General features: G+C 47.1%; 1 protein-coding gene across 9 annotated transcripts in view; it reads right to left on the reverse strand.

The window, feature by feature from the left end:
* The window catches only part of Pknox2 (PBX/knotted 1 homeobox 2), a 248935-nt gene that overhangs the window by 11098 nt on the left and 223458 nt on the right, over positions 1–14379 (reverse strand). For 8 of the 9 annotated variants that reach the window (XM_048343710.1, XM_048343704.1, XM_048343707.1 and 5 more), the window contains 3 exons: positions 5435–5564; positions 4849–4946; positions 3899–4018 (listed from right to left, as the gene is read on the reverse strand). The exons of the other annotated variant lie outside the window; for it this stretch is intronic. In XM_048343710.1, the coding sequence (XP_048199667.1) occupies positions 3899–4018; positions 4849–4946; positions 5435–5564 (348 nt within the window). The remainder of the gene's footprint in view (positions 1–3898; positions 4019–4848; positions 4947–5434; positions 5565–14379) is intronic. 9 annotated transcript variants of the gene reach the window in all.

Raw genomic sequence — 14379 nt, forward strand, 5'->3', positions numbered from 1 at the left:
GGGCTTTCTTCGTATGATCTTCCCTGACCCTGACCTTCTAGGGTGTTGGTGTGGTTTCAGTGAGTCAATGCGCTGAAGTGCTGAGTGTCGGCCCTGGCACGCGGCTGTAGTTGGCACATGGGTGGCTGTTACGGTGGATGGCAGGGCCCACTTGAGCCTGGGTTCTTTTCTAAGACCTCTGCGTACACAAACAGACAGCAAGCTGCTGCTGTGCTGGGGTGTGGCTGCCTGGAGAGCCATCGCGTACCGAAATAGAATCACCTGACAGGTCGGGCTGACACTGAGATCTGGGGCTGGGCTGGGGAGGAGGGGGCTCAAGCTGGGGGAGGACAGCAGCTCTTCCTCCTCCTTGCGTGACCCTGCTGCCAGGCCTTCTTGCCTGACCTGGGCTTGCTGTGGAGTGATTGTTTCCAGCAGTTCAGCCTCTTCCAGCCACAGCATTAGAGCAAGAAATGTCACTCGATTCTTCGGGGCCTCAGGAGGAAGATGTGAACAGAGGACACTGTTCTGATCTCACTGCTAAGAAGGCTCTGTGAGTTAACCTCCTCTGATCCTCGTGCAACTCTGTAGCTGTTAATGCCGAGGTGGAAATGACACAAGACACAAACAATAACACAAATATGAACTTCTGCCTGAGGGGAAGAACAACCACAGGAGAAGCCGGCATTTAGCACAGTATCTCTTCAGTGAATGTGGCTGATCACAGAATGGCAGCCGTCAGACTCTGATGCTACAGAGGACCATAGGCTGCTTTGTGGATCTGCTTATTAGACAGATGATCTGTTTTTCAGAATCCACCATGTTTATATACAGATATGTGTTATTGTAATTCTGTAATTTAATGGATGATATATGAGTGCAAAAAGAAAGACTTTTTTCACCCATTCATTCATTCATCCATCCATTTTATGCCAGTACTTAGGGCCTGGCTCTCTTGCTTAGCTTTTTTGTTTGTTGTCCCTCATGGCTGGTGCTCTACCATCTGAGCCATGCCTCTGTTTCCAAGAAAGACATCTGGTTGAGAGATCTAGGTAGAGAAGGCTTTGGGAAAAACTTCAGCTTCAATTTTGTTTTAAGTGCTGACTAGCTAGGATGAGGTGAGACAGAGATTGGAATCCATAATAAAAATCCAGAAAGATCCTATAGCCAGATCAGATCACAAATGTCAATATGTTTTTTATATTCCCACTTGGAGTTTGGAGACATTTTTATTATAGGAAAAGGCTTATGCAAGTAAAATGATAAACTTTAATTAAAAAAAAAAGGCCTTGGCCCTATATCAAGAGATTAGCAAATGAATAAATGTATATCTTTTAAATGAGAATATAAAGTATCCTTTAAATGGTTGTTCCTTTTTAAAAACGGACTTTGCAAATTAACCAAACCACTAAATAAGTTCCCACTGCATTGGGTACAGAATGCCTCTGGTGTTCCAAATCCTTTTCTTCCTTCGTTCCTTCTCCACTTGCCTTTCCTGAAGCAGAGTGGGAATGTCTGCTTAGGATGTGGCCTGTGACCTTAGATTTCCCTACAGACTCAGAGCAAGCATGACAAGAGCGATTCAGAGCCGCCACGCCTTACCTGTCCCACAAACTCACGATGCCAGCTAGAGCACTAACACTGGAGAAACGACTGTGTTTTGTGGAATCCAGATTTGCTCAAGTGTTTCATTGGAGAACCTCTTTTTGGCAGTAATAGCAATGGACATGCTTGGGAATTCACAGATAAATAATAGATGAGCCCCATTCTTGTGACACTTATCAATCAGAGATACAGGGTATATACCTAGACACAGTACACAAAGTGAGTGGGTGACCCTATTGGTCATTTTACTCTTAAGAGACAGATAGATGATGGAAAAATCAACAGCTACTGCAAATCAAAATGACATATCAGATATCCATTCCCAAGTAGTTTTTATAAATTCTGGACTTCAGCCTCAAAACTTTCCTCTAAGCCTGGTAGAGTATCACATTCCTGTGATCCCAGCAGTTGAGAGGCTGAGGCAGGAGGATTTCCAGTTCAAGGATAGTCTGGGCTACATAGTGAGACCCTGGCTTAAACAAATTAAAAAACAAAAACAAAAACGTATTCTTAAGCCAGGCACAGGTGGCTCACACCTGCAATCCTGAAATCCTTGCTACTCAGGAAGCTGACATCTGAAGATCATGGTTTGAAATCAGCCTGGGCAGCAAAGTCCATGAAGTTCTTCTTTCCAATTAACCACCAAAAAGCTGATTGTGGAGCAGTGGCTCAAGGGGAAGAGCACTAGCCTTGAGTGAAAAAGCTCAAGTACAGCGCCCAGGACTGGCACCAAAAAAACAAAAACCAATAAACAAAATCCAAACCCCTTATTCTAGAAAGTTCAAAGGAAACATTTCTTAAGTTGTTGTTTTTGTTGGTTAAAGATGGGGTCTTGGTACAAAGCTCAAGCTGGCCTGGAACTTACTGCATGTCTCGGCTGACCTGGAACTTGTGATTTTCCTGCTTCAGCCTCCCAAATGCTGGGATTACAGGTGTATATCACTACACCCAGAAAACAATTTCTTAAGTGCTGATCACTATGCTAGTTCTGAGTCTTGATGTATGTCACTTAACTTCATAGCCATTGGACAAAAATGTTAGCTTATTGGCCCCCCCCAAGGGAAATAGAATCAGAGTAATCAGAAAAGGAGAAACTCAATTCATACCTCAAATGGGCTTGATCAGCCAAGCATTGGGGTAACCCAAATCCCCAGAGTTGGGTGGCTCCCCATGATTCCTTTGATTTCTCTCCTCTCTGAAGACAAAAGGCCTTGCCTCCTCTATTGCTGCAATTTTCAGCCCAGTGTCCCAAGTCCCTTTGTCTTGTGTCTGTGTCAAAGTGTCCTGATGTATCAGGAAAAAGCCAGAAGGCTGCTAGAATCTCTTTTGTAGACACAACATCACACACACACACACACACACACACACACACACACAGCACCTTTTATTACTGCAGCCTGTAAGATCAGTGCTAGGGGATTATAAATCTGAAGTCATTCCTAATATCCAACCAAAGGCTCATACAGCATACAAACACTGAACCTACTACCAAACCTTATAAGAACTACGATGAAACCCATGGCATTGTACCATGTGCCCTAGAGCTGGGCTGGCTAGTGAAACAGCCAGATTACAGCTGAGACTGCCTGAGAGGTGCTCTCAACCTCCCTGGCCTACACTGCACCTCACCAGACTGCTCAGATCCGGAGGGAGACATTTGTGTCTACCCGTGTCTTCCCCAAGGAAAAGAACACACTCCTCTGCATCAGGCTGGGTGGGCATGGCTTCTGGCAGAAGAGCTCCATCCCTAGCTCCTTCCTCTGTTCACAGCTTCAACATTGCACCTTTGCCCAGTACATAAATCTCTTCTGAGTGTTGGTCACCATTACCTCCTGAGGCGTCACATTATTATTATTATTATTATTATTATTATTATTGGCCAGTCCTGGGCCTTGGACTCAGGGCCTGAGCACTGTCCCTGGCTTCTCTTTGCTCAAGGCTAGCACTCTGCCACTTGAGCCACAGCACCACTTCTGGCTGTTTTCTATATATGTGGTGCTGGGGAATCGAACCCAGGGCTTTATGTATACAAGTCAAGCACTCTTGCCACTAGGCCATATTCCCAGTCCTGGCGTCACATTATTTTTGAGGCGGTAGCAGTGTGCCAGCTTTAGGCCCCACTCAGGCTTCCCCTGAGCTGGCTCCTAGCTAGTTCTCCTAACACAGTGCTCTCTCTCTCGCTCTCTCTCTCTCTCTTACTCTTTGGCCACACCCCCTGCAGATTTGGCAATGACAGCAGAGCCTGGCACCCAAGCTGTGGGTTTTTTCATTCCCCCACTGTGCCCCCACACCCCTAGTATGCACGCACACTCACCATGAGATGTTGGAAGAGCCAAGAACGCATTATATTGGTGGCATGCTTGGGCAAGACTCCTCGTTTGTTCTTGGACTTCTTATCCTCATTGTCCAGGAGGGAGGTGAGGTCAAGGTTAACCTTCAAGGGGCACGTGGAGAAAAAATCAGCATCAGCAGCCTGTGAGGCTAGCGGCTAGGGACCTGTTGTCATAGTGACGGCAGGCTCTGGATGCCAGCCCCCATTCCCAACTCATTCTTAGGGCCCTGGGGAGGTCACCTTTCCCTCTCACCCCACATGGGGCCCCCTCAGAGAATGGAGATGAGGCTTAGGGGTGAAGGGAGGGGGAAGGAGAAGGAGGAGGAGGAGAGGAGGGAGAGAGGGGATGGAAGAGGAGATAGAGGAATTAGTGAGATTCATGCAGAGAGTACTGAAGATAGGAATTTGCCATAAACCATCTAACAGTTATTAGCATTTCTGTGATACTTTACAGAGTACAAACCATTCTCCTATTATCACCACAGTTAATCCTCACAACAACCCTGTAGGTTGGTTGGGCTGTTTGCAAGATGGCATTAATCCCCCTTTATTGATAAGAACTGAGGCTCAGAGAGGTCAGGAGACTTATCCAAGATCACAGAGTTATTGTCAGATCTCAGGCTTCTGGCTGCAGATCTTTGTATAGATCTGCCGTTTATTTATCACCCAGATGCAGAATGGCTCAGTCTGGAGAGCAGGAATAGGAAGTTACAGGATCCTTTGATAGGAAACTCAGGAGGCAGCCAAGCCTCCAGTGTTCATAAAACCCAGCCAGACCCAGCTTCTTATCTGTAAAGAAAGGGTCACGCTGCCTCTTAGATGATAGTGAAGATTGCATGAATGGCTACATAAGTGCCTCGCAGGTAAAAAGCAATCACCAGGACCCTCCCCCATACCCATGCCCAGGCGCACACACTCCTACAGACACTCACCTGTGTGTTCTGGATCTGGATGGCTCCCTGGGGGATTGCTTGGGTGACCACCTGACCCTGGGAGGTTACCATGGTAACGGGTTGGTATAAGGCTCCACCTGAGGAGACAACCAGTTTTGGGGTTCCCTGCCATGGTGGGAGTGGGGGAGGGGAAGGAGACAAGCAGGGTCCCCAATTTTCTTGGCATTCACATGTGATGACGCTGGGGCTCCGGAGCACTGAGGTTGGGTCTTCCTCATCTAGAAGAGGAGTGGGTGGGGGTGGGGGATGGTATCCAGAGGCGAGCAGAGGCCCTGGTGGAAATAGCTGGGGGGAGTGACATAGCTTTACTTAGTCTGGGTGGTATTGGAGGGGGTGTGTGTGGAAAGGACATCCTGAGAATTTAACTCAAATTTGTGCCAACCCACCACAAGCAAGTCTGGGTGCTAACCATTTGCAGGATGTTTTACTTAAGCACCTCAGCCCAAAGATCCCTCCATTGGAATGAAGCCATACTCTGGTCCCCCGATTTCCTCAGGTGGCCATGCTTTCTTCTTCCAGGGCCAATTCCCCTCCCCCAATCCCAACACCCATTCCCTGCACCGACCTGACACGACTTGTGAGTTGACAGTTGTCATGGCGATGTTGCCCTGTTGGAGCGCTGAGGCTGGGACCACAATTCCCTGGGGGTTACTGGAGACTCCAGACATGGAATTGGGGGAATTCTGCAGGAGGTCCTGGCAGTAAGGGAGGTGTGACTTGTGACAATGTCCCTGCAAACCTAGATGCTACAGCCCCAAAGTCCTTCTCTCCTCTCTCCCTTCTAACCTTCCCCCCTCCCTCCTCCTGCTTTTCCTCAGATCTAAATCCAGAAAGATGAGTCTTGTGGCTTCTTAGAAAGGATGAATAAGAAGACTCAGTATTAAGAAAATAAGCAAAACCCAAACCAAAATGCCAATAATAGCTGTCCACTTGATTTCCATTCTCCAGTCAACTCAAAGCACAAATTATCCCCCAAGTCGCAATGGATCCAATCCTGGCTGTTTTGGGAATCTTCAAGAATGATGCCTGAGTTCCAGTCTCAGAGGCTCTTCTTTATAGGCCAGGGGTGTGTCATGGACTTTGGAGTTCCATAAGTCCCCAGGTGAATTCTTGGTGTTGACCCTTAGCTTTTTCGCTCAAGGCTGGTGCTGTATGACTTGAGCCACAGCTCCACTTCCAGCTCTTTATTGGTTAATTGGAGATAAGAGGCTCAATGGGCTTTCCTGTCCAGGCTGGCTTCAGAAGGGATCTTCAGATCTCAGCCTCCTGAGTAGCTAGGATTATAGGTAGTTATGGGTAAGAGCCCCTGGCACCCAGCTCTTCTGGTGATTCTGATGTGTAGAGACCTTCGCTTTACTTGCTCAGAGTCTACTCATCCCGCAGACTCATGGGCTCCAGCTGTTTTTCTGTCCTCCCCCACCTCGCTTTTCTCTTTCATGTACCTCTGTGAGAATCATATGTATTATACCCCACACCAAGCACAGAGCAACTTCCAATTAAATCCATGGTGGCTGGGTGCTTGGAGCATTTGTGAAAGAAAAGAACTGGGTGTGTGAGAGGTCAGTATCTCTAGGTTTGAAGCAAGTAAGATAAATAGTGATATATATATATATATATGCACATACATACATATGCACAGATATATGTGTATATTTATACCAATGTATTAACCCCCCCCACCCAAGGTTTTAAGAAACGAAGGCATAGATGGCAAAGAGATATTATAGAAGGTTTGAGAAATGAGCCTGAATGTCAGTGGCTCATGCCTGGCATCTTAACTACTCAGGAGGCTGAGCTCTGAGCACTGAGGTTTGAAGCCAGTCCAGACAGACAAATCTAAGAGACTCTTCTTTCCCAGCAAAAAGCCAGGAAGTAGAGCTGTGACTCAACTGGTAGAGGGCCAGCTGTGAGCAAAGATAGCCGGAAAGAGTAGGAGGCTCTGTGTTCAAATCTCTTATACCCGCACCAAAAAAAGAAAGAAAGAAAATCGGATTTGAATCAGTAACTAAATCCAACAACTACTTAATTTAGGTGGAGATTGCAAAACTCAAATGCTGAAATAATAAATGAGGTCTGCTCTACGAGGGTTTAGAGACAGGTAAATAGTCAAGAAATTAGATTAAAAAATGGAGAAGAAAGATGGCCCAAGCATTCTAGTTTTGGTTAGGGCTTGAAGAAGCTTTAGCTTCCAGGCAAAGTTGAGAGACTGAAATGAGGAGACTGTGCTTAAGAAGAATCCTGGAGCCAAGACTTCCTACCTATAGATGCAGACCGAGGGGAAATGCCACAGCTCGCGAGCACAGCCCTAGTGAGATCTCTCAACCCCTGGCACCATGGAAACTGGCAGAACTTTTTAGGAGTGGAAGTCCCGACACTGATTTGCACATCTCACTCAATTATGCTAATTAAATCCCTATTGGTAGCTCCTCCCCAGCTGCCTTTTTGTGTGTGTATCCTTTGGGATGGTCCCTAGTCCCAGTAGCACCTATAAATAAGTAGCACCCAGGGACTGGAGCAGAGCCCTCCTTCCTCCTGCCTGCCATCACGTGCCACCTCTGGGTGGGTGAGGTGGGTGGAGGCTTTGCTTCTATTCTTGGTTCCTCTCGTGTTGCTGTGACCTTGGGGATGAGAGAGGGCAGCTCTGGCCTTGGCCTCCCATCTCTGGGGCTCTGAGGGCTTTGTAGCCCAGGAGGTTCATTTGGGAGCAGGACTTTTGACCTGCCTGTTCAGGAATTGAGCATGGCGTGCAGAAGCCCACACACTTCAAGAGCCCTTTCAAAGCTGCCACAAATTCCTGCTTCCTGAGGTATAAGTGAAAAATGGAGGCTTAGGGGACCCAAGATCACTCGATTGGTTTTCAACAACAAGAACAGAATTCAGATCTCCACAAATACTAAATACACACCTTGGGCCATGTTCTAAGCTACACAAGGCTCCTTGCCTAGTCATTGAAGGCGAGGTATAGAGAAAAATAGTCCAAACTCACAAGTCCAGATTACCTTTCTCTGGGCCTCTCCTCCTTGTTTGCAAAGGATGTTGGTCTTCTTGTCCCTGCCTGCATACAGAAGCCCTGGAAACCTGTATCTTCAGCCATGAGGCTGTCCCAGGGTTCTGGCTCCCCTCATTCCAACATCCCAGCCAGACATTCTCATAGGATGCAAAGCAGCACTGATATTAACTACGGCTGAAGCAAACATACAAGTTCATTTTATTAGGGGCAGGGGACCTGCATGTCATTTGCCTAAAACCGATGGGACAGGTTGCTCAAAAATCCCTCCTTTGCCAGGACTGGTGGTTCATGGCTATAATCCTAGCTTTTAGGATAAGATCTGAGGATGGCAGTTCAAAGCCAACTCACAGCAGGAAAATAAGTGTGACTATTATCTTCAATTAACCACACACACACACACACACACACACACACACACACACACACACACGAAGCCAGACGTGGAGCTGTAGCTCAATAGTAGATTATTAGCTTTGAGCAAAAATGCTAAGGGATATAACAAAATTGGGTGATTACTTGGCATCTGGAGATTTGCACTTCAGAGTATAAATCAGTTTTTATATCTGAGTTCAACTGTAGGAGGAGTAAAGAAAATTCAAAAGTATCTAAATGATTAATATGGTTTTCTTTTTGTTCTACAAAGATTTGAGAATATATTTTTATATTAATATACAGAACACCTAGACAATTAGAATGTAACAAAATTACTATTTCTATAAAGTTTTTGTTTTTTAAACTTTTTATTTCTAAAAATATGAAAACTTTAAAATAAATTCTTAATTAAAAAAAAAAAAGTGAAGGGACAGTGTCTAGGCCCTGAGTTCAAACCCAGTACCAACTCCCTCCTTCCCTCCCTCTCTCTCTCTCTCTCCATGAAATTCAGGAATAAAGAGTTGTACCAGGTGTCCTCCTCACTCAAAGTTGGTAATGTAAATATGAAACATTGGGCTGGAGGCATGGCTCAGGTGGTAGAGGGCCAGCCAATGAGCAAAAGCATCATATACCAAGTTTGAGTACAAATTTCAGAAAAAAAAACCTATATGAATATGTATGTATATATGTACACATATATGTATATGTGATGTGCCCTGTGGGATTTAACTGACACACCCAATTTCTAGCCAAAGGCAGAAGGGTGAGATAGCATCTGGATATATCATCTGCTTACTCAGACTGTGGCTGCTCCTCTCCCCCGTGGCTTGCTTAGTCTCTGGGCCATCCCACTGGTAACGAAAGGCAATATATGCATTGGACTGGATCTCTCCCCCTTTCTGAGGCTTTGCCTGGGAGGTGCAGAGGAGGCCAAAGGATAACAGCCAAAGAATGGAATGGAAAGTTTCAGAGGAGGAAATAGATCATGGGCAAGGCCATGGGTGGCCACATCTTAGCTGGGGCAATAACAAGGAAGCAAGATCCCGAGGCATGGCTAGCGTCTGGGAAAATGGTATCCATCTCCTACATCTGCAAATAGGAGTTGTTTCACAAACGTCCAGAGCACTGGGATGTTTCTGTAAAGACACAGATTCTCAGACCACCAACCATGGTGTGGTTTCTGCTGCTGTTTTTGGAGGCAGAGTGCTATGTAGCTCAGGCTGGTCTTGAATTGCCTACTTCAGCATCCTGAGTGTTGGTATTATAGGTATATGTCACCATGCCAGGCTCTATTGTGTTGTTTCAGGTTAGCCTCATCATAACCTTGCAGGAGGCAGTAGTAGACAGGTTATTCCACTTGCCTGAAGAGAAATGGAGATCCAGAGAATGGAGTGACTTCCCAGAGTGAATAGCTTTGCCTTAAATGTTGGTACTGTATCTCTGAGTGTAGGATGGAGAGTCACAGGGCCAGGAAATGGGTTTTGGGGTCAGGAACACAAGCTGTTCAGTGCAAGCACACGCCCTGGCACTTTTAGCCATCCAATAATTTATTTCCCACTTCCTTTGGCTGAAGTCACTCCACTAGGGATTAAAAATCTGTCCTCGAAGTCCTGCAGCCACTTGGATTCTTTACTTAGCAACAGAAGAGGTTCAGCTGAGGTTGCACACCCAGTCTGAGTAGCACAAAACTTTGCCACACTTCCTTTGGTCCTGCCTGATGCTCGTAGACCACGGTGCCAAGCCCTAGAATTCTAAGCATAGGCCCTATCTGACTAGTGCCAAGACTCCAGCCTTAGGCTCTACTTCTATAGAATGGGAACAAGGCAACTCTGAGACTCTGAGGGTAGTCTAGAATCCTCGTCTGAGTTAGTAGCCACCATGGCAGCAGTGGCTCCTGGGAAGAATCTGTGGGCCCAGCATGCAGTACTATTACCTCCTTTGATAAGCTTCCTTGGGGGCTTATCAGATTCCATGCCTGGGTGTGTGGAGATCTAAACAAAGCGGCTTCCTTCTAGACTTGTTACTAGGTTTGGTGCCATTTTAGTGACATTTTCTAGCATCCAGAGTCTCCTATCCCATTTCTGGTTATCCAGACCAAGAACTCTTTGTTGTGTCCCATCAGGACCCCTGCATGGTGTTCCTCTGGATTGCTGCCTGACGTTTGGAAACCCACAGGAGGCACGTGTGTCCCTCTCCTGAGCCACTGGTCATCGCTGTTAATAGAGAAATGGCCCAGGAAGCCCCAGGGAGCCCCAGGGAGACGTAATTTTTACCCAAGGAAGACATTTTTGGAAGAAAGTGCACTGGGATAAATAAATGAAGGGGTGAGGGAAAGAAATTACCAAGTTTCCTTCAAAGCTATTTTGAAATAGTGGGGATTTTTATCTTGTTAAGATACTATGCAACAGGAAAGTGAACAAGATGGCCTTCCAAAGGCTCTTGCAGCCAAGGATGGTAGGAAAAAAATTCCAGTGCTATTTCCTAGGACTTATTGTGTGGGAAGGTGGGATAAGGGGAGAAGTGGGGGACCATGTAGCAGAGCCAGCCTGAGCCGTCTGCTTTCTTCACCCTGGCCACTAGGGGTCTCTATAGATCCACCTCCTCTGTGGATCAATGGCCTCCGACAAACTTAGTCTTCCAAGAAGACAGCTAAGGCAGGGAGTAGGGTGAGAGTCAGTTATGAGAACCCCACTTCCACCTGAGAGCTTGTCCCCACCGACCGAGGGTATACTTAGGGCTCATGATCTTGACTTCAGTGCTTCCCATCTTCCCTGTGTACTGGGCACACAGCAGAACCACTGGTTCTCTTGCTGTGCAAGTGTCCTCTTGACCTAGCTTGGTTACAAGTTTTTGCTTGTGTATTATAATTTTGTGATATGTTTGTTTTCTAGGTCCTGGGGTTTGAACTCAGGGCCTGGGTGCTGTCCCTGAGCCTCTTTGTTTCTGCTCAAGGCTCCACCACTTGAACCACAGCACCACTTCTAGCTTTTTCTGAGTAGTTTATTGGAGATAAGAGTCTCACAGATTTTCCTGCCTGGGCTGGCTTCCAACTGTGATCCTCAGATCTCAGCCACCTGAGTAGCTAGGATTACAGGCATGAGCCACTGGTGCCATGCTTTGCTTGGGGAATTTTATGAGAGTAAGTTCTCTCTCTCTCTCTCTCTCTCTCTCTCTCTCTCTCTCTCTCTCTCTCTCTCTCTCTCTCTCTCTGCCACTCCTTGTGCTGGAACTCAGGGCCTGGGCACTGTCCCTGAGCTTCTTTTGCTTCACATACTGCTTAGTGCATGGTAGGGTGTTTGGTAAGTGTGTGGCCCGACTGGGCAGGGGCCTGGACTGAGGGTGTGTGTGTGGAGGGGTATGCATGTGTGTGTGTGCCTCAAGTGAGTGGTGGGTGTCCCCGGACACCCTTCCTGGCAAGTTCTAGCAGAAGCAGAGTCTGGTCTTAGACCAAGAAAAGCGAGATTTACAAACTCAAGGAAACCAAGCACATCTAAACAAGCCGCCTAATCCTGTCCTAGTTCCACTTCTGCTGGGGGCTGTGGCCTCAGGGGAGCTGGAGTTCAGATCTGTGGGGACAAGCAGCAGCTGCTGCTCTTAAAGAGCATTCCTTCTCAGAAGGAGAGAAGCTCTCTGGTTTCGCTGGCCTGACGGTTGCAGGAACAATCACCCTCTTGGTCTTCTGGGCCCCGTGGCTAGGAGTAAGAACCTGAAGAAAGACAGCTCTAATGCCTATGACCGGAATTAGGCAGTGGGAACTTAACCTGGTCTCTTCTTTCCATCTAAGCAGTGACTCTTCTAAGGTGGGTTACCCGGCCCCACCCCCACTTGATTTTATAACTCACAAGTGAGGCTCAGCCATGAGGCACAACCTCTAGGTCCCAGCTGGACTGACTGACCGGCCTCCATGACGCTTAGCCTCTGCCAATTGCTTGGAAGACAGTGGCCTCCCCCGCTCCCCACAGTCCCAGGGAGGGATGCATGGAGGATTCACTCCCTTCCTAGTCCGTTGGGGAGTCACAGAGCTGAAGAACAATTTCCCTTTGTATGCTACTAAGCCCAGCAACTCAGAATTGTGTTTGCTTTGGTTTCTCTTCTCCCCAATTTCCATTGTTAAGTCTCTCTGAATGATGAGCAATAATCAGCCAGGTCATTTCTCCCTACTGGGAACCCAGGACTTCATGCTCTCCTTTGTCAATGTTAACTGCTCCCACCCCCCCACGCCCCACCCCCGCCCCCCAAAAATCACCAAATCATAAGAAGAAGGTAGGCTCTGGATTAGCCCACTTCAGAATGTGCCACGTAGGACATGTGTGACTTTGGGCCAGTGTCTTGCTTTCTCTCAGTGTAAAAAGGAGAAAGTATTGTGTTCGTTGAAGTCTTATTACACAGAAAGCACCTAATGCCTACTGTGTTTGAGAAAGGAGCATTCAATGAATGTGGATGGTCTCTGTCAGTTCATCTTTCGGCCATACAAGATGTGGCTATTCCATTAACTGGGTCCCCAATGTGTTTCAAGCCCTTACCCCTACCTTCTCCATCTCCTTTAAAATCTTTACCAGTTGGCCACCATGATCAGCCCCAAAATATATCACCTCTCTCATAAATTTGGTTGCAAGACACTCAGTCATTCTATTTTGAGGTTAGGGACACATCTATGTTTAAGCCATAAAACTCAGAAGGCTCCATGGGTATTTCAGTGAAGACACAATGCAGGAATGAATGATCCACTCTGCCTCCTTCTCTCCTGGGATTCTGAAAGGCATGCTTCCTCAATTTTGTACAGACTTCTTTCTGCACTGGGTCACTCACTTTTAGACATGTCACTAATTCCCAAGCCTGCCTGAAAGGCCTCCTCCCCTAGGGAAGTCCTCTCAAGGCCAATGAAAAGCAGCTCTTCCTAATGCAATGTGTAGAATCCTCCTGCTGCCCACCTAATCCATACTGGTTTGTCCATCCTGACTTAGGGCAGGAACAGACCTGGCCACAAATGTGCGCAGGCTGGATCTCGGGCCTGGGCTGTGTGAGGTAGAAAGAAGCATGGGTGTGAGGTAGGAAGAAGCATGGTCAGGACAATCTAAAGCCACACATATGGTTTTCTCTGTCCAGAACCCCTTCCTGTGGTCCCTCTTCCATTTCTTTAGCTGCCCCTCTTCTGCCCTGCCTCAGTCCACTGGTTCATGAGCATCCTTTGATTGGAATAATTTTATCTTGATCTTCAGATGTGACTCATAGCACCCCCTCCCCTGGATGGGGAATTCCTCCTGGATATTTACCTGTGTTGTCCCAGGACCTAGGACAGTGCATACAAGCTAGGATCCCCACATGCTTTGTCACTGAATCCAAACTGTGTCTCACCAGGCACCTGTGGTTCATGCCTGTAATCCTAGCTTCTCAAGAGGCTGAGGTCTTGAGGACAGAGGCAGTAAAGTCCATGAGGCTCTCATCTCCAATGAACCACCCAAAAAGCTGGATGTGGAGCTGTGCCTCAAGTGGTAGAGCACCCGCCTCGAGCAAAGAAAGCTAAGAGACAGAGGCCAAGGCTCATATTCAGCCCAAAAGCAAGCGAACAACGAATGCTGTCTCAGTTCTATTTGCCTGTAAAAGTAGGGAGTCTGAATCTGCACAGGAAAGAGGGAGGACTTCTGGTCAAATTAGTTGTAAGTGAGCAAGGCAGGAGTGGGTTCTCTGTAGTGTGGGGTCATTTAGTTAGTGGTCTCTAGGAAGGATGAGAGAACCAGAGCTGAAGCCTAGGATGAGTGTGGTGCTGGGGAGGCTGTCCCTGCACAAGTGAAGGTTACTGTGTACAGGCAGGACAGAGTGGCTTTCTAAGGAAGCAGAGAGACCCAACTGTGCCAAACTAGTTCAAATCTTTGAAAGTTTGTTGGTTTTTTAGTTCTGCATGGTAGAAGCAATCTCCTTTGTTTCCTCCTTTCACTCCACTCCACAGAGAAAAACCCACATATAGAACTGGAAGGCCAAGCCAGAGGCCGGTGGCTCACACCTGTAATCCTAGCTACTCAGGAGGCTGGGATTTGAGGAGCACAGTTCAAAGCCAGCCCAGACAGGAAAGTCCGTGAGACTCTTATCTCCAATTTCCAGAAAACTGGAAGTGGTGCTGTGGTTCAAGT

The sequence above is a fragment of the Perognathus longimembris genome, chromosome 3, assembly GCF_023159225.1.
Source record: "Perognathus longimembris pacificus isolate PPM17 chromosome 3, ASM2315922v1, whole genome shotgun sequence".
Lineage (NCBI taxonomy): Eukaryota > Metazoa > Chordata > Mammalia > Rodentia > Heteromyidae > Perognathus > Perognathus longimembris.